This window comes from Schistocerca piceifrons, chromosome 10, assembly GCF_021461385.2.
Source record: "Schistocerca piceifrons isolate TAMUIC-IGC-003096 chromosome 10, iqSchPice1.1, whole genome shotgun sequence".
NCBI lineage: Eukaryota > Metazoa > Arthropoda > Insecta > Orthoptera > Acrididae > Schistocerca > Schistocerca piceifrons.
Window position 1 is genome coordinate 63,523,744 of NC_060147.1, and position 25,382 is coordinate 63,549,125.

The following is a 25,382-nucleotide window of genomic DNA, read 5'->3' on the forward strand; positions in this document are numbered from 1 at the left end:
TATAATATTAAAATATTACCATTTATTTAGTTAAAAATTCATCTAGACTGTAAAAAGCTTTTTCTAGCAGAAATATTTTTAGTGTTTTCTTAAACTCGCCCTTGTTATGAATCTTTGTCTTTATTTCGGGAGAAAGAGCATTGAATATTTTTGCTCCAGTGTAGTGGACACCCTTTTGTGCCAAGCTCAAATTTCTGAGTTCACTGTGTATGTCATTCTTCCTCCGTGTGTTATGCTCATGATAATTACTGTTTGGTTGAAACATATCTATATTCTTACAAACAAAACAAAAATATATTGGCATGTAGTTGTGTATATTTTAAGATTACGAAAACTGTTTCTACAAGAGTCTCTTGGGCACAATCCACATATAATTCTTAAAGCTCGCTTCTGTGCAATGAACACTTTCCTTGCTAATGGCTGGTTGCCCCAAAAAATAATTCCGTACTCAATGAGACAATGAAAATAGCCATAATATGCCACTTTTGCAGTGTTAGGTTCAACACATGTAGTGTCAACCTGTAAAGCATAGGTGGCAGAGCTAAGCCTCTTACAGAGATCAATAATATGTGAAGACCAGTTCATTTTCTTGTCAGTGTGCACTCCAAGAAATTTTGTTGTTTCCATTCTAACTATTGGTTGATTACCACATGTCACACTTATCTCTCTCTCTTTTTCTGTTTTTGTACAGAACTGAATAAAGCTGGTCTTACTGGAATTTAATGAGAGACCATTCACCTTGAACCAATGAACCATATCTGAGAGTACGTGATTAATTAGTTCCACCAGATTGTTGTCTGTTCTACTGCTCATAAAAATAATGTAAAATTACACGGCAGGCTTGTACATGATGGTAGATCATTTATAAAAATCAGGAATAATAGTTGCCCAAGAATTGAGCCCTGGGGCACTCCACATGTAATGGAACTCCATTCAGAATCTGAGGAAGTGTCATATACTCCACCCTTGCTATTCAACACAACTTTTTGTTTTCTGTCTTGGAGGTACGACAGTAGCCAATTGCCTGCAACACCACTTATTCCTACTAATTTTGCTTTTTGCAAGAGAATCTGGTGATCAACACAGTCAAACGCTTTGGATAAATCACGGAAGACACCAAGTGCTAGCATTTTTTCATTAAGGGTTTCTAGGACTTCATTTGCAAGTGTGTAGACTTTGTCTTCTGTTGAATGGCCCTTTTGAAAGCCAAATTGGCTCTTGCTGAGAACTCCATTCTTCATGAGATGATCAGTAATTCTTACATGTATTAGCTTTTCTAGAATTTTGGAGAAAGCTGTCAGCAAAGAGATAGGTCGATAGTTAGTTAGTTCAGCTTTATCACCCTTTTTGTACAGGGGCTTCACAATGGCATACTTAAGTCTACTGGGAACAACACCTTTCTGAAGGGAAGCATTGAAAATATGACAGAGAATGTCCCTTATCCACACACAAGAATATTTCAATAAATTACTAGATATATTATCAACCCCTGCAGAATTCGTACTTTTTAGAGACATGATGATTTTTTGAATTTCTTCTACAGTGATAGGATTAAGGTGCATTTCTGAAATTGTGTTTGAATATACGGCTTGACAAAGAGTTACAGCTTCATCAACATTGGGCTTGCAACCAATCTGTTGAGTTACTGATAGGAAGCATTTATTAAAAATCTCAGCCACCGTTTTGGGGTTATCTACTAGGATACCTTCATATCTGATATTGTTTATATCTTCTTTACTTGTTGTATCTCTTCCTGCTTTTTTTTTTTTTTTTTTACAATGCTCCAAATTGCTTTTATTTTATTATTAGAATTATCTATTTTCTTCTCATAATAAAGGGCTTTTGATTTCTGTATTAGTTTTTTCAAAATTTTACAGTATATTCTATAGTGTTCTCATTTTTCTAGATCTTTACAGAATCTTATTGCAGCATAAGTTTCCCTTTTGGTTTTACATGACTGTTTTATACCTTTTGTAATCCAAGGCTTGCTTACAGAATTGGAAGCACTGTTTCTGACCCATTTCTTGGTAAATATTTCTTCAAAAAGAGCACAGAATTCATTTAGAAAACAGTTAAATTTAGTATCAACATCATCATGGCTATATACTAAAGTCCAATCCATTTGCTGCAACCTGTGGTTGAAAGTTCCTTTCGCCTCTTCATTAATTACTCTTATGAATTTCCATCGAGGAAATTCTTTTTTGAACAGAATAATGTCATAAATAGTGAGAATTTGTCCATCACGATCTGAAAGCCCACTTATAACCTGCCTGACAATATAATTCTGATGTCTATTTACATCTAAAAAAATGTTGTCTATCATAGTTTGGCACTCGGATGTAATTCTTGTTGGGAAGTTTATTACTGATGTCAGATTGTGTAAGGTCATCACAATCTCAAAGTCTATTTTATTCTTATTTTCTGTCAAAATTAGGGAAAACAGCAGATCAGTGACCTGCTTTGATAATATTATTACCAACTACAAATTTGACAATAGAAATAAGCACAAATACTGCTTAGACTTGGGTATTTCAGATCACTCAGCTCTGTTTGTTGAGATCCCAAAAGCAAACAACCTAAAGCCTCCAGAACTGCATATAAAAAGGGATCTCATTAAAAGTGAAATGGATTTATTACACAGTAAATTAAGTATAATAAGCTGGCCCGTAGACCACAATAGTTCAAGCTCAATCAACTATGACAAATTCTTAAATTGTTCCTTAGAGATATTTAATGAATTATTTCCTTGTAGATCTAAGCAAAAGATAGTAAACGGTGAATGCAAATGGATTACAACAGGAATAAAAATTTCTAATGTCAGAAAGATAGAGCTCGACAATAAGTTAAAATTAAACAGAAATCTGGATTTCGTTTCTTATGTCAAACAGTATAAAGCTGTATTTGGGAAAGTTGTAGTGACAACTAAAAAATGGCAAATAATAAATTAATTGGAGAACACAGAAATAAGACAAAAGCAGTGTGGTCAGTTGTTCATTCTGAATTAGGAACCAAAGTAAAAATTCATGAGATTTTGAAAATTAGATGTGCAAATGAAATTATAGTAAACCTTGTTCAGATGTCAAGTTGTTTCAATGCATTCTTCCTAAATGTAGTAAGATCAGATGTGGATATGACATTCTATCAAGGCATCACAAATTTGGAAAATGGCCAGAACACATATTTTAAACAATTTGAAAAAAAAAAATCACCCAAACGGATGTGGAAAAGGAAATGTTGTCTCTAAGAAACAAAACCTCACATGGGTGGGTTGGAATAACCACATCTGTAATCAAGTGTGTGTACAATATTTTTTCTCAATCACTGTCAATTACTGGTATTATAAATCAATCTTTTGAACAGGGATGCTTCCCAAATGTATTGAAATAAGCTGAGATCATACCTCTATTCAAAAAGGATCAACAGAAGGTATGGGGAATTACCACCCTATCTTTCTTTTGCCAGTCTTCTCTAAAGTGTTCGAAAAGATTGCAGCAAAACAAATTAATAAATTTCTTACTGTAAATGATATTATTTTTAAAAACCAGTTTGGATTCCAATAGGGTAAAATCACTGTGAATGCTATAAATGAGTTTATCCAAAAACTATGCTCCATGTTAGATAAGGGTAGAAAGGTAACAGGAATATTCTGTGATCTAACTAAAGCTTTTGATTCAGTGAACCATGCACTACTCCTCCACAAATTACAGGGTATGGAATCGGGAACATTGCTTTAAAGTGGTTTAGCTCTTACATGTCAGGTTGGTGACCTAGTCAGCATTTTACAGACTACATATATTTTTCAACATGGTTGCATGCCTCCTTCATGACCTTTATGTCATAGCTATGTTATTATGCAATTTATACTATAATTCCACCGTCTCTAATGACATCGTTGTCGACGGGACGTTAAACACTAATCTCCTCCTCCTCCTCCTATAATTCCATTCAAGATCTACTCAGAGTCAAGGATACTCCAAGTCAGTGGTCATCAAACTGCAGCTCATGGGCTAAATTAAGTGTTCTTGCATTCCACAGTTCTCAGCCATTTGCCATTACATCATACAGTTCTGTTTTCAATTTTCATTATAATTATATGTTAAGGCAGTACTTAGCAGAAAAGGTGGAAAAGTGTTATGTGTAAATGGTGCAGGTAGTTTTGTAGCTTATACTATATACCTACTAGAGGTCTATATAACAATTTAAATTTGATATAAGTGTCATGTTTGATACATATGGATTTAAGTTTGATAATAACTACAATACCTCACTCAGTATGTAACAAGTGAGTAATAGGACCTGTGAAATTTAAGTTTGGTGGAGACACTGTAACAAAATTTATTGGTTTAGAAGCAAAGCTGCATGCAGCAGAAACAGATTCTCACTGGATATTTCAAAAGGCAAAAGGTGTGAACCATGCATCTCTAAAGATCTATGAATATTAATGACTATTGTTAGTGGTTATTGGATAAGGTGTGTAATATTACCACATTGTTCACTATCCACTCAAATTTTTGCATAGCCCATACAATAAGGCAAAGAAAATTAGTATTGTCATATGACTATGACAAATAATAAGTGGAAGAAAACTGAATAAATACTTTAGCACTGAGACATCAAAGGACAGAAAAAAATTCAGCTGCTGTGTCCATTACCCATACAACCATGGAAAACTGAAACATGTGATGTATGTATAATTATATTAAAGGTGGATAAAATAACAAATCTTTTTGATTTGTACTGTTTTTTATTTACAGAAGAAAAATGAAATGCAATTATCATATGGCATTATTGGCCAGGAGCCCTCTTCAGCTGCCGGGTTGGAAGTCTTATGCCACATTGGGCGACTTGCGTGCCGGTGATGATGATATGGACAACACAACATGCAGTCCCCAGAAGATAAATGTCATTACATTCTTGCATTGTTTATGATTATCTATTACACCATTATATTCATTATTAGTACAAGGTTGTTACTATGCTTATAGTGTTTTAAGTATGGATCATTTTGCAAAGATGATGGCAAGGATTTAAAAACCTATGACATAGATATTAACACAGGTAACAGTTGCACAGGAAACATAAAATAATTTAAAGAATTTAAATTTTGAGGGTCATCTACCAATTGATAAATTCTAAACAGTGTTTTTACATATATTTCTTGGTTTTTAACTATCGAAATAACTGAAAAATGTCATAATCATCTACTTGGAAATCATAATCTTTCAGCAGTACAAGATGTATAGCTTTATGAATTGTATTCCTCAAACTTTGCAAAACTTCCAGTTGATCACAATGTCTATTGTGTAAATTATACACTCATTGTGAGAAACAATGTTTAAATAAGATTTTCAAGTTTAGTAGCTGAATAGCTTAATGTTTTCTCAGCACCCTCAATTAAATTCACAACTGCTCATGTTATAATACAGTGTCACCTAAGAAACATCAGAGACAGATGGTAAACACACACAATTGGTACACTGAAAACCAAAGTTATGGTGCCTTCATTAAATATCGAAGGATGGTCAAAAGAGAATTTTTTTTTTACTATCAGACAAGTGCAAACAACATTCACGGGACATTTTAGCTTTGCAAGAAAGGCACAGAAAGGTAAATAACTAAAGAGAAACTCTGAACTGACGGTGTTAGACTGTCCGGTTGAACAATGTGGTAGTGCTGTCTTTGTAATAATGGATATAAAGATTAAGTTATCAAGTATCACAGACACAAAATCTGCACTCAATATTCCAGCAGGTGGCTAATGGTCCCAGCTGATGCCCCCTTCAGCATCTCCCCCTCCCCCCCCCCCCTTCCACCTCCCACATGCAACATTCCATCTCCAAGGTCATGCAGGCTTTAAGCTTTGCATTTGCCACCATGACAAAGGTGTACCACAAAACTTCATTTGAAGGAAAATGAGCACCATCAGAGCCAGTTACTTATGAAGGGTCACTATTATCTGTCAATGAATGTTGCACTGGACAGGTGGACTGCAGTGCAGCAAGACATTCACCTGTTCATTGCTGAACAAAAACAACTAATGATTAGTCATAGAATCCAGAACCATCCCATTGCTGTAAAGTACAGTATGCTTCTGTATGAAATAAAGATCAGTTTTTAGTGGTGAGCATCCAGACTGATACAGCCAAGTATTTGACTCAGTTGACTGATTCCAGTTGAGACTTATTTTATTGTAATGATAGCAAGAAATAAATTTTGTACAGTTTTAGATTTCTAAACTTTTAAGGCAAGTTTCCAATCCTTGTGACACTCTGAAATCTTATCAAGATCTGACTAAAATTTGTGCAGCTTTGTGCAGGCAGTGTTTCACTGTAGATAAATGTACCATGTGTGAAAGGTATGAGGTTATTGTTAATATTGTCTGCCAGATCATTGATTCACAAAATGTACAACAAGGGTCCCAACACACTACCCTGGGACATATTTGAAATTACTTCCTCATGTCTCAACAAATCTCCACCCAAAACAAAATCTTGCATCCTCCTAACTGACAAATCCTCAATCCGGGCACAAATTTTGTTTGACATCCTGTATGATCATCTGCCTCCACAGCTGAGTTCATTAACACATACCTGTGCAGTGGTGTCAGACTCGGTGGCAAGTGGATTCGAATTTCGTATTGGAAAATTTTCACTGCTGGCATTTGGCCAGCAAAGTAGAGGAGAAGTGGTGATGTAAAGTTTCTGATTATCAGTCCTTTATCAGTTTCATGCATTAAATTCCATGGAGACAGTAAGCTCAGTGCCCCCCTGGTGCTGCTGAAAAAGTTGTTCTATGGCACCAGGTCTCTCTCTTTCCTTCTCTACATCCTTAACAATACAAACCCAGCAGTATACTGTACAAGCATCACAATCATCTACATGACAGAGATACAAACTTGACTCTTCATGAAACATAGGAGAAAGGCAACAGCAAACCACCTTCATTGGGACCTTGCCTAGAATGCTGATGCAGGCTTCCAGAATCTGAACTCCCACCCCTCTGCCCGACCACCATGCTCATTTGATGACTATGGGAATACTTTGACTGGGTCTCACATAATTGTACTTTGTTGAAACCGAGTCAAATGCCTTTTAGAAGCCAAAAAATACGTCCGCTACCTGACTGACTCAACTGATGTGTAGCACAGCCTGTTTGGTAGAATTAGCCAGTATTTCACTGTCGCCTGACAGGCATCACATAATTTTATTTATTTATTCTGTTGCTGAATATTGTGTCCCTGCATGGGAAAGCAGTGCACACACACACAACTAAGATAAATTTAAACCTGAATGAGGCCTTGAAAACCGTTTCTCATACTACCAAAAAGACTAATATTCAGTGGTTGCCTGTTCTGTCCAGTATTGTTCCTCCACAACTCAGAAAAAAATCTGGTTCACAGAACTATGGAGAGCTCTTTAAATACCAGAGCCCCAGCTCCAAGTAGGGGAGAATGGAGTCCCACAAGAATTCATTTCTAAGTACTATTTTCCAGAATACACCACCTATACACATGAAGTCATGCAAGCCACTGGGTCACTATTTGCATCCCATATGTTTTCTGTCACTGATTAGTAGGAAGAGTACTGGAATGAACATCCACCCCAGAACATGTGCCTTATTGAAAATCTAACAACTAAGTTGCTGCCTTAGGGAAACACAGTAAGTATTTTGTAATTTTCAAAAATTTATATACTGTTATGGCACAGAGTAATACGGGTTCCAAGTTATAAAATTTTTAACAGAGTTCAACCACTTTGACAAAAAATAGGCCGGTTACTCCATGATTAGTGGCAGATGGATGCAAGATTGATAGGCAGCACAATCTGCAATTCTGCACTAACTGAGTGAGAGAGAGCACAACAGCAGGAAAACAGAAAAGGACAGCCATTAAGCAAAATAACAAGCATGCTCGTTCATGCCGTGGCATGCCACAAGAAGCAATAGACATGCTAGGGAAAACACTCATAGACCAATTTAACTAGCTCCTAAGAGAGAATTAAAGCAAGGGTAGCAGAATAACAAGATCACATGTGATCATCACTAGTAAACTGCATGTCACAGAACTATGGAGAGCACTTTAAATACCAGAGCCCCAGCTCCAAGTAGGGGAGAACCATTCAGGTTAATGGGAATGATGAAGTCCATATCAATGACATTCCATTCCATGAGCATGTTGTTTTAGTTAGTCTCAGATCAACCAGCTTAGCACCAGCCAGCCATGGAGCACCACAGATCTGAACTCCACTGACGAACTTCATGCTGTGTCACATCATCCACTACTGAGAGAGACGATGAACTGCCAGCAGCAGTGGAGTACCAGGTACTGTACTCTCTGAGTGTGAGACGGAAGACAACCACCAGGCTGGCAGTACTTGGTTCAATGCCTGTCGTCTACACCGCACTGTGGATGGGGTGATCCAGGGAAGAAGAGGCATGGAGTCTAATCGAGTACACTCCCTCAGCCAGTAGCAGCTACCATGCTGTACCAGACTGGACTAAACATCTGTATCTATTTGATAAACTTAAGAAAGAAAGGAAGAAAAATGTTATCATAGCAGGTGATTTTAAAGTAAATGTGATAAGTCATGACTATAGCTCAAAAAAGTTTATTGAATTAATTCAGAACTCTGCTTTAAACTAAACTTTTGTGAATTCACTAGAGAAAATGTTCATTCAGCTACTTATGTAGACAACGTGTTAGCAAATTACTTTTGACTGTGAAAACAAGTTCTGGCACCAAAAAGGTAAAAGTAAACTATACAAGATTCCTCCAGGATTAAAATATCTAGTGCTAGAAAACTAGAAATGTTACAAAGTTGTTTGAAGGAGTTGTCAAAACTGTCAAAATAATGTCAAATAATAAGCTGATTTTAGGACATAATAATAATTCTAAGGCAGTTTGGTCTGTTATTAAATCTGAATTAGATACAGTAGTTAATCACCAGGAAATTTCAAAATTAAACAAAATAAAACTTTTTTCAGTCCTGTTCAAATATATTGATGCTTTAATAAATTTCTCATAAATGCAGAAAAAGCTAATGCTAATGTGGTTATTTACCAAAACAGTGTACATGTCTTTGGCCCAGACCAGAATAGTGGGACTACATTGGGGAGGACGATGGTTCAAACCTGTGTACGGCCATCCTGAATTTGGTTTTCCGTGATTTCCCTAAATCACTTCAGGCAAATGCCAGGATGGTTCCTTTGAAAGGGCATAACCAACTTCCTTCCTCATCCTCCCATAATCTGACAGGACTAATCACCCCGTTGTTTGGTCCCTTTCCCCAAATCAACCGCCAGCCGGAGTGGCTGTGCGGTTCTGGGCGGTACAGTCTGGAGCCGAGCGACCGCTACGGTCACAGGTTTGAATCCGGCCTAGGGCATGGATGTGTGTGATGTCGTTAGGTTAGTTAGGTTTAATTAGTTCTAAGTTCTAGGCGACTGATGACCTCAGAAGTTAAGTCGCATAGCGCTCAGAGCCATTTGAACCATTTTTGAACCAAATCAACCAACCAGTCATCCACAATGGTGACGCCCTTGTGGCATTTAGTAAAGTCTGAGCTGAAGATGTAAAGAATGCTATTTTGTCCTTAAACAAAAACTCTACAGGATGGGACCAAGTACATTAAATTTGTCTATGATAAAACTGCACACCCTCTATCTTTAATAATCAATCAGTCATTTGAGCCAATGACTGGGAAAATCCCCACTTCATCGCTACCTCGGAGGTGCTGTTTCCCACGGCTGTTGTGTCGACTATAACACCAAGTTCAGATTCACTTAAATCGTGATAACCTGCCTTTGTAGCAGCAGTTACCGATCTAACAATTGTGCCAGACACTTGTTCTCTTATTTAGGCATTGCCGACTGCAGCAGCGTATTCTGCCTGTTTACATATCTCTATTTTTGAATACCCACACCTGTGCCAGTTTGTTTGGCACTTCAGTGTATATGCTTATGGCTACTGTGCTGGATCTTTTTATGTCAGCACAACTTTAAATAAATACAGCGAAACAGAGTGTTTATAACCTGCTTTTCAGGGTCACCATGAATTATCTCGAGTATGTAACAGAACATTTCCACATCATCTCATATATTTGTAAAGTTTGTCTGGTTACTCTGATAACTGAGGACAGAGTGTATAGTACACGAAACGTTCTTTAGGAGAGATGAAAGGTCATTCACACTCATTTGGAGTCTCATTAATAGCAGAAGCTGCTATGCAGCACTCTTATTCAAACACAGAGATGTCGTGGTATGCAGCCCACCCTACTTAATACACAGAACAGATTCCACCCCAACCTAACCTCCTTGACCCTGCCAAAACCTGATGGAAGAGATCGGACACACCATGACCACGCTGTCAGCTGATGTTATCAGGCCACCTCTGGCAGCGGTGTGTGACGAGCGTTGTCGGTGCCACTGTGAACGCAGCCTTAGTTGGTGCGCACAGTAGTATGCACTGCCCTCTACTGCCAAACAAAACAGAAAAGCTTAACTCCTTCCGAATATGCCTCGGAAGGCCCGACAGTACCAACCGGCCGCTGTGTCATCCTCAGCCCACATGCGAATATGGAGGGGCATGTGGTCAGCAAATTGCTCTCCTTGCCGTATGTCAGTTTATGAGACCGGCCTCTACCGAGAAAACCCAGCAATACCGCTAACATCTTTCGCGAACTAGATAGCATTGAGCGAGTTTTGAAAATAACCCGCCCCCCCTCCCCCCCCCCCCCCCCTCCATACACGTGAGACGAGTTTTGCAAGAACGGGCTGTATTCTCTGTGATATAAGTGTGGAATAAAGCCAGTTTTGCTAAAGGTGGCTGCACAGTTTTTTAGAGAAAGCTGAACAGTGTATGTTAAGAAAAAAATTATATTTTGCGAAAAAAAGATGCATGAAGTGAGTTTTGCCAAAACGCTCGTTAGTTGTGGTCCTAAGAATAGGATGTGATATGAGAGAAGTGGAGTTTCATAATAACGGATGTTTTCAGTGTTACTGCAGTGTGTGTGTGTCTGGAGGGCAACAGAACACTCGAAACGAGTACCAAGTCCGGCTGCACGGCGCCAGATAAGCGTGCTCTGCCACAGGGAACTGGACGCAGCTGCGGTCGCCCAGTCCCCACCATGACGTCCCTCAGGCTGGCCGCTCTCTGCAGCTCGTTGCTGTTGCTGCTGCTCTGTACCGTGGCCGCTACGGCAGCTTACGAACCAGGTACGCAGCTACCTCACCACTTCTCCCTACATCGCCTTGTGTTGTGCTCCTGGTACGGTCCGCTGAATGCTGGTGGTGACTATAGCAAGGATCTACGCGTGCGGATATCGGCGGGTATATTCGCAATAACAGTTACATCACTACATCCACATATACATGATGACTCTGTAATTCAAAATTAAGTGCCACCTTTAAGCTAATTCTCTACCGTTACACTCTCGAACACAGCACGGGAAAAACCAACATTTAAATCTGTCATTGCGAGCTCTGAGAATTATTTTGTTATGATGATTGTTGCTCCCTACGTATGTGGGCACCAATAAAACATTTTCACTCTCTGAGGTTGGCTGTCTGTTTGGCCGAGCGGTTCTAGACGCTTCAGTCTGCAACCGCGTGACCGCTACGGTCGCAGGTTCGAATCCTGCCTCAGGCATGGATGTGTGTGATGTCCTTAGATTAGTTAGGTTTAAGTAGTTCTAAGTTCTAGGGGACTGATGACCTCAGGTGTTAAGTCCCATAGTGCTCAGAGCCATTTGAATGACTCTCTGAGGAGATAGTAGATGACTGAAATATCACAGGAAGGTCCCGCGCAGCGACAAACCCCTTTATTTTAATGACTGCCACCCCATTTCGTATATCATGTCAGTAGCACTCTGTTCCCTATTACGTGGTAATACAAAACAACCCCCCCCCCCCGCCCCCCGCCCTTCTTTGAACTTTCTCGATGTCCTCCGTCAATCCTATCTGACTATCTGATACGGATCCCACATCGCACAACAATACTCTAGAAGAGGACGGACAAGTGTAATGTAAGCACTGTCTTCGGTAGACCTTTTAGATTTTCTGCCTGTTCGTCCGATAAATCGCTGTCTTTGGTCTGCTTTCCCCTCAACATCGTGTACGTGATCGTCCCAATTTAAGTTATTCGTAATTATAATCCCTGAGTATTGAGTTAAATTTACAGCTTTTAGATTTGTGTGATTTAACGCGTAACTGAAATTTAGCGTATTCTCTTTAGTGCTCGTGTGGATGACTTCACACTGTTCGTGATTTAAAGTCAAGTGTCACTTTTTACACCATACAGATATCTGATGTAGATCATTTTGCAATTCGTGTTCATCATCTGATGACTTTACATGAAGGTAAATGACAGAATCATCTGCGAACAATCTAAGAGGATTCTTCAGATGGTCTCCTAAACCGTTTGTGTAGATCAGGAACAACAGAAAGCCCGTAAAACTTTCTTGGGGAACGCCATGCGTGGTATAACTTCTGTTTTACTCGGTGACTTTCCGTCAGTGATTACGAACTGTGACCTTTCTGATAGGAAATTACGGATACAATCGCACGGCTGAGACAAGAGTTCGCAGGCAAGTAATTTAATTGCAAGTCACTCGTAGGGGACGGTGTCAAAAGCCTTCAGGAAATCCAAAAACGTGGAATCGATTTGACTTACCCAGCTGATAGCATTTCGTGTCTAAAAGTTATAGCACAGCGTCAGTATTACGATCTTCGTGTATTTTAGCCTTACAATACGTTAAAGCAGCCCCATAGTCAGGAAATGGGTGTAGGTGAACGAATTCTGGGATCCTGCACCGACGGCCTAGGCAACTTTCAAGTGAATGTACGCAGGTGACGTAGTAGTCTGTTAGTTGGAGTCGGCCGGAGTGGCCGAGCGGTTCTAGGCGCTACAGTCTGGAACCGCGCAACCGCTACGGTTGCAGGTTCGAATCCTGCCTCGGGCATGGATGTGTGTGATGTCCTTAGGTTAGTTAGGTTTCAGTACTTCTAGGTTCTAGGGGACTGATGACCTCAGAAGTTAAGTCCCATAGTGCTCAGAGCCATTTGAACCATTTGTTAATTGGATGCGACTTTAACTGCCGAGTGTAGACTGGGACGTCTATGAGATTCATTGCAGTCGGTACAGATAGACAGTCTTACGAGGTATATCGCATACATTATGGATAGAAGGCAACAGGCAGATTTCATATTTCTAGATTTTAGGGAAGTATTAGACATGGTATCCCACGGTAGAATGTTGACGGAGGTCTGACAATGCAGTTTAGGATCCAATTTATGTGAGCGGATCGAAAACTTTTAAAGTAATAGAATCCAGTACGTGGTCCTCGACGAGCAGTGTTGATCAGAGACAAGGGTGCAGTCAGTAGTGTCCCAGGGAAGCGTGATACGACCGCTTTTATTGTCTTTATACACAAATATTCTGAAGGAAAGGGTGGGCAGCAATCTGCTGTTGTTTGCTGATGGCGCTGTGGTGTACGGGAGAGAATGGAAGTTGAATGGCTGTAGGAGCATACGACTTGGACAGAATTTCTAGTTGATGTGATGAATGGCAGCTTACTCTGATAATAGAAAAATGTAAGCTAATGCGGATGAGTAGGAAAAACATTATTATAACGTTCGAATACAGCATTAGTAGGGTGCAGTGTGACACTGTAACGCTGCAAAGCGATGTGAAATGGAATGAGCATGTCAGGTTGGTAGTAGAGAGGTGAATGCTCGACTTCGGTTTTTTGGGAGAATTCTGGGAAAGTGTAGTTCATCCATAAAGGAGACACTTTATAGCTGTATATCATTCTTGAGTACTGCTCTAGTGTTTGGGATCTCCACCAGGTACGACTGAACGAAGATATCGGAGCAATTCAGAGGTGTGCTACTAGATTTGTCACCGGTAGGTTCGGTCGGCGTGCAGGTATTGGGAACTCAGATAGGAATCCCTGGAGACGACGCAAGGCTGCATTATAGAAATTTAGGAAACTGGCAGCTGAGGCCGACTGCGGAACGATTCTGCTACCACCAACGAACATTTCGCGTAAGTACCACGACGATAAGGTGAGATAAATCAGGGCTCATATGAAGGCTTATAGAAAGTCGTTTTTTCCTCGCTCTGTTTGCAAGGACAACAAGATAGGAAATTACTAGTAGTGGTACAGGGTACCCTCCGCCATCTACAGTATGTACCTACGGACCTACAGGATGTAGATGTGCTTTTGAACACGTTTTCTGAAAACTATCTTGGGCAGCTACTTCGACAACCCACACACAATGGAAATATTTTAAAGCCGGCCGTTGTGACTGAGCGTTTCTAGGAGCTTCAGTCCGGTACAGCGCTGCTGCTACGGTCGCAGGTTTGAATCCTGCCTCGGGCGTGGATGTGTGTGATGTTCTTAGGTTAGTTAGGTTTAAGTAGTTCTAAGTCTAGGGGACTGATGACTTCAAATGTTAAGTCCCATGGTGCTTAGAGCCATTTGAATTATTTTGAAATATTTCAGATTTTGTAGCTACATACAGGTCTGACCTTACCGACGGCGTCAGTATAGGAACAGGGATTAGTCGTCATCATCTTGCAGTAGTGACTGTGGTTACTAAAGTTAATAAATACGCGAAGAAGGCTAGGAGACTATTTATGCCAGAAGAAGCAGATAAGCTGCTTGTGGCATCCCATTCAGAAAATGAATGGACATCATTTTGTTTCAATTTGACGGACGTAGAGAAATTATGGACAAAGTCGTTTAAACTTTGTAACTCATGCTTTAGAGAATTATATGCGGAGTTTAGTGGGTTGAGGGCGAAAAAGAGCCGCTGCAGTTTGACAACGAAATTAGGAAATTTCTGAGGAAGCAAAGGCTGTCGCACTCTCGGTTCAAAAGAGAACGAGCAAATGACGACAGCCGACTGTGCGATCTTGAAAAGATCTATGCGCGAGACATACAACAAGTGCCTACGCGATACTTTAACAAAAGATCTAGGAGACTAATTCTGGTCCTTCGTAAAATCACTAAGCGCGTCGGAGGCTTATATCCAGTCACTCGTTGACCAGTCTGGTGCGGCAGTAGAAGATAGTGAAACGAAAGCCGAAGTTTTAAATTTCGTGTTTAAGAAATTACTCGCCAAGGAGGATCGTACAAACAGTGTCGTCTTACCGTTGGACAGATTCCCGTATGGAGTACATAGCAATAAGCATACCTGGAGTATAGAAACATCTGAAACAGTTGAAAGCAAATAAGTCGCCAAGTGCTGATAATCCCAGTTCTTCACTTAAAACTTCCGGGCTGATAGGCCGTGCTCGCTGTATAAAACTCTTCCCTGACGTTTAGTCTCCGACTGCGGGAGGCATCCTCCGAGATAAAACGGCGAACTGCAAAGAGAACTCGAGGAAGCGCTGATTATATAGGCAGTGCAGAGGGCGCCACTGTCCATCACGAAACGCCGGCTATGAGACTGTCTCTGGTAATGCCAACATTCTAGATTGAAAGTAATCGATCGTCTCTCTTCCGGTGCAACGCTGAACTACAAGGAATTTTATATACCTCCGGTGTAGCCAAAGGATGTCGTGCATCTTTTGCCGATCTTAAATACTCTTTCATTTTGTTGGTGGGTCCGAAAGAGGAATTGCCTCCTGGGTCACACGGATAAATTGACCGTAGCAGAACATGTTTACCAGGAAGGTAAACATGAAATAAAATTCAGCGAGACGAGAGTCATATCTAAAACCTCGCATTTTTACAGGCATGCGTATTCAAATAGAGGGATATGTAAACAGGCAGAATACGGTGCTGCGGTCGGCAACGCCTGCATAAGACAAGAAGTGTTTGGCGCAGTTGTTAGATCGGTCACGGCCGCTACAATGGCAGGTTATCAAGATTTAAGTGAATTTGAACGTGGTGTTATGGTCGGGGCATTAGCGATGGAACACAGCATCTCCGAGGTAGCAATGAAGTGACGATTTTCCGGTACGACCATTTCACCCATCGACGCGCAAGTCGCCGAAGTGGCGTCAAATCGAAAGACTTGCACCAGGCGAACGGTCTACCCGACGGGAGGCCCTCGTCACACGACATTTCATTTCATTTCACGAGTGTACAGTGAATATCAGGAATCTGGTAAAACATCAAATATCCGACATCGCTGCGGCCGGGAAAAGATCCTACAAGAATGGGACCGAGGACGACTGAAGAGAATCGTTCAACGTGACGGTAGTGCAATCCTTCCGCAGATTGCAGCAGATTTCAGTGCTGGGCCATCAACAAGTGTCAGCGTGCAAACCATTCAACGAAACATCATTGATATGGGGTTTTGGAACCGAAGGCCCACTCGTGTACCCTTGATGACTGCACAACACAGAGCTTTACGGCTCGCCTGTGCCTGTCAACACAGACATTGGACTGTTGATGACTGGGAACATTTTGCCTTGTCGAACGAGTCTCGTTTCAAATTGTATCGAGCGGATCGGAGTGTACGGGTGTGGAGACGACCTCATGAATCCACTGACCCTGCATGTCAGCAGTACACTGTTCAAGCTGGTGGAGGCTCTGTAATGGTATGGGGCTTGTGCAGTTGGACTGATATGGGACCCCTGATACGTCTAGATACTACTCTGACAAGTGACACATACGTGAGTATCCTGCCTGATCACCTGCATCCATTCATGTCCATTGAGCATTCCGTCGGACTTGGGCAATCCCAGCAGGACAATGAGACACCCCCCACTTTCATAATTTCTACAGAGTGGCTCCAGGAACACTCTTGTGAGTTTAAACGCTTCCGCTAGCCACCAGACTCCCCAGACATTAACATCATTGAGCATATCTGGCATGGCTTGCAGTGTGGTGTTCAGAAGAGAGCTCCACCCCCTCGTTCTCTTATCGATTTATGGGCTGTCCTGCAGGAGTCATGGTGTCAGTTCCCTCCAGCACTACTTCAGTCATTATCCATACGAAGTCGTGTTGCAACACTGCTGCGAGCTCGCCGGGGCCCTTCACCGTGTTAGACAGGTGTACCAGTTTCTTTGGCTCTTCAGTGTATACCCACATGAAGGAACGCCACAGAAGTTGGAAACTTAGAATGGAGACCCTACTTTGGCGTACCATCTGCTTAAAGGAGGCCATAGTTACAAGGTGAAGAATTACATCACACCCACAAAGGAAGGCAGATTAACTGTGTAGAAATTACGGAAATTGATAAACACATGTCCATCAACCCATCAACCCAAGCTTAGTACGGAAAGACCAGACACAGTTCCCTTACTCATCAATTCTAACTGGCACCCTTTCACGAGTGGGCCGGATTACACAGCTATCCTTCCGCGTTTAGCCCTTTCTTAATCGCAGTGACAGGACCAGAGCCTAACCACTTGAAACACCCCAATACCGTAACACAACCACCTGCCTGATTCACTGTTGGCTCTACACCCGATGGCAGGTAACGTCAAACAGAAACCCTTCCATCGGATTGTCACAGTGATTTATCACTCTGACTCATTCGTTTTCAGTCATCCACTGTCCAGTGGCGTCGCTTTTGACACCACATCAAGCCACTCATTTCTCTGTGGCTTGGGTTAGATTATATAATGGCAAGACAGAGATTTAGGAACCACATTTAAATTGTAAGACATTTCCAGGGGTAGATGCGGACTCTGACCACAATCTATTGGTTATGAACTGTAGATTAAAACTGAAGAAACTGCAAAAAGGTGGGAATTTAAGGAGATGGGACCTGGATAAACTGACTAAACCAGAGGTTGTACAGAGTTTCAGGGAGAGCATAAGGCAACAATTGACAGGAATGGGGGAAAGAAATACAGTAGAAGAGGAATGGGTAGCTCTGAGGGATGAAGTAGTGAAGGCAGCAGAGGATCAAGTAGGTAAAAAGACGAGGGCTAGTAGAAATCCTTGGGTAACACAAGAAATATTGAATTTAATTGATGAAAGGAGAAAATATAAAAACGCAGTAAATGAAGCAGGCAAAAAGGAATACAAACGTCTCAAAAATGAGATCGACTGGAAGTGCAAAATGGCTAAGCAGGGATGGCTAGAGTACAAATGTAAGGATGTAGAGGCTTATCTCACTAGGGGTAGGATAGATACTGCCTACAGGAAAATTAAAGAGACCTTTGGAGAAAAGAGAGCCACTTGTATGAATATCAAGAGCGTTGATGGAAACCCAGTTCTAAGCAAAGAAGGGAAAGCAGAAAGGTGGAAGGAGTATATAGAGGGTCTATACAAGGGCGATGTACTTGAGGACAATATTATGGAAATGGAAGAGGACGTAGATAAAGATGAAATGGGAGATATGATACTGCGTGAAGAGTTTGACAGAGCACTGAAAGACCTGAGTCGAAACAAGGGCCCGGGAGTAGACAACATTCCATTGGAACTACTGACAGCCTTGGGAGAGCCAGTCCTAACAAAACTCTACCATCTGGTGAGCAAGATGTATGAGACAGGCGAAATACCCTCAGACTTCAAGAAGAATATAATAGTTCCAATCCCAAAGAAAGCAGGTGCTGACAGATGTGAAAATTACCGAACTATCGGTTTAATAAGTCACAGCTGCAAAATACTAACGCGAATTCTTTACAGACGAATGGAAAAACTGGTAGAAGCCGACCTCGGCGAAGATCAGTTTGGATTCTGCAGAAATATTGGAACACTTGAGGCAATACTGACCCTAGACTTATCTTAGAAGAAAGATTAAGAAAAGGCAAACCTACGTTTCTAGCATTTGTAGGCTTAGAGAAAGCTTTTGACAACGTTAACTGGAATACTCTCTTTCAAATTCTAAAGGTGGCAGGGGTAAAATACAGGGAGCGAAAGGCTATTTACAATTTGTACAGAAACCAGATGGCAGTTATAAGAGTCGAGGGGCATGAAAGGGAAGCAGTGGTTGGGAAAGGAGTGAGACAGGGTTGTAGCCTCTCCCCGATGTTATTCAATCTGTATATTGAGCAAGCAGTAAAGGAAACAAAAGAAAAATTTGGAGTAGGAATTAAAATCCTTGGAGAAGAAATAAAAACGTTGAGGTTCGCCGATGACATTGTAATTCTCTCAGAGACAGCAAAGGACTTGGAAGAGCAGTTGAATGGAATGGATAGCGTCTTGAAAGGAGGATATAAGACGAACATCAACAAAATCAAAACGAGGATAATGGAATGTAGTCGAATTAAGTCGGGTGATGCTGAGGGAATTAGATTAGGAAATGAGACACTTAAAGTAGTAAAGGAGTCTTGCTATTTGGGGAGCAAAATAACTGATGATGGTCGAAGTAGAGAGGATATAAAATGTAGACTGGCAATGGCAAGGAAAGCGTTTCTGAAGAAGAGAAATTTGTTAACATCGAGTATAGATTTGTCAGGAAGTCGTTTCTGAAAAATATTTGTATGGAGTGTAGCCATGTATGGAAGTGAAACGTAAACGATAAATAGTTTGGACAAGAAGAGAATAGAAGCTTTGGAAATGTGGTGCTACAGAAGAATGCTGAAGATTAGATGGGTAGATCACATAACTAATGAGGAAGCATTGAATAGGACTGGGGAGAAGAGGTGTTTGTGGCACAACTTGACGAGAAGAGGGGACCGGTTGGTAGGACATGTACTGAGGGATCAAGGGATCACAAATTTAGCATTGGAGGGCAGCGTGGAGGTTAAAAATCGTAGAGGGAGACCAAGAGATGAATACACTAAGCAGATTCAGAAGGATGTAAGCTGCAGTATGTACTGAGAGATGAAGAGGCTTGCAGAGGATAGAGAAGCATGGAAGGCTGCATCAAACCAGTCTCAGGACTGAATACAACAACAAGAACACTGAAGAGCCGAAGAAAATGGTACACCTTGCTATTATCGTGCAGGGCCCCCGCGAGCACGCTGCAGTGCCGCAACTCGACGTGGCATGGACTAGACTGATGTCTGAAGTAGTGCTGGAGGTAACTGACACTGGAGGTAACTGACACCATGAATCCCCCAGGGCTTTCCATAAATCCGTTAGAGTACGGAGGGGGGGGGGGGGGGGGGGGGAGGGTGGCTGGAGTTCTCTTCCGAATAGCACGTTGCAACGTATTCCATATATGGTCAATAACGTTCATGTTCGGTGAGTTTGATGGCCAACGGAAGTGTTTAAACTCAGAAGAGTGTTTCTGGAGCCACTCTGTAGCAGTTCTGGACGTGAGGGGTGTCGTATTGTCCTACTGGAATTGCCGAAGTCCGGCGGAATGCACAATGGACAAGAATGGATGCAGATGCAGGATGCTTACGTACGTGTCACCTATCAGTCGTACCTAGACGTGTCTGGGGTACCATATCACTCCAACTGCAGACGCCTCAAACCATTACAGAGCCTCCACCAGCTTGAACAGTCCCCGGATGAGGTGCAGGGTCCATGGATTGATGAGGTTGTCTCCACACCCGTACATGTCCATCGGCTCAATTAACTTTGAAACGAGACTCGTCCGACCAGGTAACATGTTTCCAGCCACCAACAATCTAATGTCGGTGTTGTCGGGTCCAGGGCAGGCGTAAAGCTTTGTGACATGCTGTCATCAACGGTACACTCATTGATGGCCCAGCATTGAAATCTGCAGCACTTTGCGGAAAGGTTGCACTTCTGTGACGGTGAACGAGTCTCGTCAGTCGTTGTTGGTCCAGTTCTTGCAGATCTTTTACAGGCTGCAGCGATGTCAGAGATTTGATGTTTCACCGGATTCCAGATATTCACGTACACTCGTAAAATGGTCGTAAGGGAAAATCCCCACTTCACCGTTACCTCGGAGATGCTGTGTCCCATCGCTCGTGCGCTGACTATAACACGAGGTTCAAACACACTTAGATCTTGACAACCTGCCATTGTAGCAGCAGTAACCAGACACTTGTTGTCATATATAGGCGTTGCCGACCGCAGCGCCGTATTCTGCCTGTTTACATATCTGTGTATTTGAATGTGTGTGCCTATACCAATTTCTTTGACGTTTACGCTACGCAACTAGTAGGTGCAAAGGATATTTTTGATGCTGTAGAGTATCACGCAAATTTCAGAATTATTTTCCCTCGATTACTCGCTAATGTGGGCCCACTAGGGCGAATGGTTGCTGCATGTGATACCTGGGACCTTAATTTAAAAAATTATATAGATTTTCAAAAAGTACATTCCACCGCTGGGGACCTTCCCTTATCAGATGGCCTCCAATGTCTATAGTCATTTCATTGTGAGAACAATCCTGATGTAGATATTATGTTGCATATTCTTCTGCATTTACTATTACCTCATTGGATTTTATTTTTAGCGGAGCGTCAGCTATGTATAGGTGGGTACAATAATAAACGTAACGTTTTATGTGTCAGCGTAGCTTCCTCGCACTATTCAGCTTAAATAACCCAATGCACAACGCTTTAGCGGCGCATTCAAAAAGGAGAGCCGGTCCATCAAGTCCGCAGTGATCCGTGTGGAAGGTTATTTGTTACTGTTTGACATTCCACAATGGAATGTTTGGCTTAATTTGTTTCCAGTTGCTTTATTTTAATACTAACAGGTAGGTATTTAAAAATGCTGGAACGCTGAAACCAGTCGCATCACAAGTATTAAAGTAAAACATTCGGAAGCATATTAGACCAAATGTTACACCTGCAGATAATTAATAAAATCGGTAAACAGCAGACACATAGTGAAACTGAAAATGCCATTTAAATTCTAATAAGGATAAATTAATATACAGTAGTACTCTGGTAATAGGCTTCTAAAGGGACCAGGCAGAAACCAAATTTTAGCTTAGAAAAAGGGGATCAAAAAATACTTGCGTGAACACAGTATAATTCGCCTGTGAGAGTAATGGACGATTTTAAGAGCGTATTGCAAAGAATTTGCTATATAACGAAATATTGAAACCACCTACGGTATTACTCACCCCAGTGTTGTTGTAACCTCTGAACTTCTTCCATCTCTGAATCTAAGCAAGACATTTCATCAGTGGAACTGACATCTTCAACACTGATATGTGGCCGATCAACAACACAATCTATGAAGCCATCCAAGTGCCACATTTTTTCTTCTTCTTTAGTACAGGCTGTTCTGCATCCCACCAGCGTTCGGCAGTGAAGTGCAGCAGAGCTTTGTGCATTAATTTATGCACATCTGGTAGCTTAATTGACGTATATTCCCTGTGATATATCCTTCAACTTGGCTCCTAATACGTTTAGAGAGGTTCAGATTGCTGTGTTATGGCGGTAACAAAAAATGGTTCTAATGGCTCTGAGAACTATGGGACTTAACTTCTGAGGTCATCAGTGTCCTAGAACTTGGAACTACTTAAACGTTACTAACCTATGGACATCACACACATCCATGCTCGAGGCAGGATTCGAACCAGCGACCGTAGGGTCGCGCGGTTCCAGACTGTAGGGCCTAGAACCGCTCGGCCACTGCGGCTGGTTTGCTATGGTGGTAACCTAACAACAATGTGACCTACAGACTATGCCGCTTCATCAGTTTACTGATCTGCAACGTAAGCGTCAACCTGTTTCAGTAATTCAAGCTTAATCTCAATAGGATAGACATGTGCTCCCTTTCCCTTCAGGCTGTCTGCAGTGTCTTCCTTCCTCCAAGATTTTTATGGCTTCCACTCAAACTTAAAACTATGACACTAAGCAGTGACCATAACTATAACACTGTTGTGCTCTAATTTGGGTAAAATATCTCTGAACTGTGTTAGGAACCCTTCACTATTCGTATCTTCATGATAATCTCCACTCATTTTTAATCCAAAAATCAAGTCAGCATCTTCCACAAAACCACAGTTGTTTTCTATATGCGGTATAATTAGCCTTTTTCCTTTTCCCGTCGGATGCTATGACCCCTCTGATAAACCTTTAACAAAGGCTTGTTTCTTATCAGTCACTATTTTGTCAGTGCACACATTTTGTGCCACAAGCCCTGCATTAACCATTGTTTTGTCAGGGTAATAAATCTTCCGATTCTCACGTGTGAAATGTTGAATCTGCTGGAGATAACGTCTCCTCCACATACCAATATCCCCTCTATCCGTAATTATGCCATTTCGTTTCCTGCTTTCGAATTGAAAACCAATATCTTTTATCGGTTTATAAAATTCATTATTTTAAAAGCAGGCAAGTCATCATCATTATTTACCGCTTGAAGTATCTTGTTTATTGGAGGTGATTCGTTCCTGAAAGAAAAATGCATGCAACTCTGACCGTACATCATTTTTATCGAAATAGTCACATTTTCCTAAAACATGTGATGAACGTTTTCTTGTCTTTTCTGGAATTGACAGCTTATGCGTACACATTACATTTGTCATTGCTGCTAGTTCCTTTACCATTAGCGACTGATGTTTCTCCGATAACTTCACAAAAACATTGAGAACTACCAATTTTTCATTCCCTTATAACGGTGTTCTTCTATGTTTCACAAAAGACCGTGACGCAGTTTCTGTCATTTTTACCATACACATGGGAAACGTGAAAGAACGAGAAGCACCACAATAACTGCCAGCGTGATTGTTGCGAAGCGGATGGAGAGGGGAAACGTCCCGCTGTTTCCTTCAGTACTCGCAACGGAAGAGATTCTCTGCTCCCTCTTTCTTCAGAATGACACTCCTGCACCGGAACTTAGGAACTGAGTATTGCCACATACAATGGGTCATTTTCCTCCGCAAACTCGGTTTACTCTCAGATGAGTAAGACAAAATATCATTTCGGTAAACATTAAGAAAAAAAAAAAAATTAGAGTGGAACCCACAACTTATAATTCAGTTATTGCGCTGACGCAACTGCGTGTATTTGGTGATATTTTTTATAATGATCTATGCCATGTGTCTTAGATTTACTAGGGTGGTCCAATAAGTAATGACCCACATTTTTTTAAAAAGCAAATAATATACATAGAGGAACGTCCTTGCTGGTACTTCACATTTTATGTTCGTTCTGTGCGCCGGTGAGGTCTCTGATATGGAGCACCTGGCAGTAGGTGGCAGCACAATGCACCTAATATGAAAAACGTATGTTTTTGGGGGAGTCCCGGTACTTTTGATCACATAGTGTAACTAAAGCTCACAACTGCTACAGCGTGTATTTAAAGCAAACCTGATTGGCTTCATCATAGTGGCGCTACTAGCTATTGGCGCAAAATTTGAATAAGCATCAAGTTTCAGATGTAGAAACACACCTACCAACTTTCGTTTACGTCGCACAACTCCGTCATGGTGCTGAGATTTTTTTTTTTCGTCAGTGTATAGTGAGACAGTGTCGCATGCCCTTGCAGAGAGGGGTGACTTTGTGCAGACGAATGAAACCCTTTCCGCTCAGGTGGCTGAACCTACCCCTCGCGGGCTCTCAGCCACCCGTGCCACAAGACAGTTTGTTTTCAGCGATGCTGTTGCGTTGCCGTGTTTCAGAGGACGTGGAGGAGGACCGCGTGCTGGGGCAGAACGCGTCGCTGACTTTGTTCCCGTGGCAGGCGACGGTCGAGTTCAGCGGCTCGCCGCGCTGCAGCGGCTCCATCCTGACGCCCACCATGGTGCTCACCGCCGCACACTGCACCATCGGTGAGCTCAGCCGCCGCTGCATGGCCCGGCTCACTGCCGCTCAACCTCCTTCCAACACTGTTATTTTACACTACTGGCCATTAAAATTGCTACACCAAGAAGAAATGCAGATGATAAACGGGAAATATATTATACTAGAACTGACATGTGATTACATTTTCACGCGATTTGGGTGTATAGATCCTGAGAAATCAGCACCCAGAACTACCACCTCTGGCCGTAATAACGGCCTTGATACGCTTGGGCATTGAGTCAAACAGAGCATGGATGGCGTGTACAGGTACAGCTGCCCATGCAGCTCCAACACGACACCACAGTTCGTCAAGAGTAGTGACAGGCGTATTGTGACGAGCCAGTTGCTCGGCCACCATTGACCTGACGTTTTCAGTTGGCGAGAGATCTGGAGAATGTGCTGGCCAGGGCAGCAGTCAAACATTTTCTGTATCCAGGAAGGCCCGTGCAGGACCTGCATTATCCTGCTGAAATGTAGGGTTTCGCAGGGATCGAATAAAGGGTAGAGCCACGGATCGTAACACATCTGAAATGTAACGATCACTGATCACAATGCTGTCAATGCGAACAAGAGGTGACCGAGATGTGTAACCAATGGCATTCCATACCATCACACCGGGTTATACGCCAGTATGGCGATGACGAATACACGCTTCCAATGTGCGTTCACCGTGATGTCGCCAAACACGGATGCGACCATCATGATGCTGTAAACAGAATCTGGATTCATCCGACAAAATGACGTTTCGCCATTCGTGCACCCAAGTTCGTCGTTGAGTACACCATCGCAGCCGCTCCAGTCTGTGATGCAG

At 41.8% G+C, this 25,382-nt stretch overlaps 1 protein-coding gene across 1 annotated transcript in view; it reads left to right on the forward strand.

The window, feature by feature from the left end:
* Nucleotides 1-11,123: 11,123 nt before the first annotated feature.
* LOC124718696 (trypsin-3-like) overlaps nucleotides 11,124-25,382 on the forward strand; it is a 38,861-nt gene continuing 24,602 nt past the window's right edge. Inside the window, exons 1-2 of the mRNA XM_047244318.1 lie at nucleotides 11,124-11,211; nucleotides 24,409-24,558. Coding sequence (XP_047100274.1) covers nucleotides 11,124-11,211; nucleotides 24,409-24,558 — 238 coding nt within the window. The remainder of the gene's footprint in view (nucleotides 11,212-24,408; nucleotides 24,559-25,382) is intronic.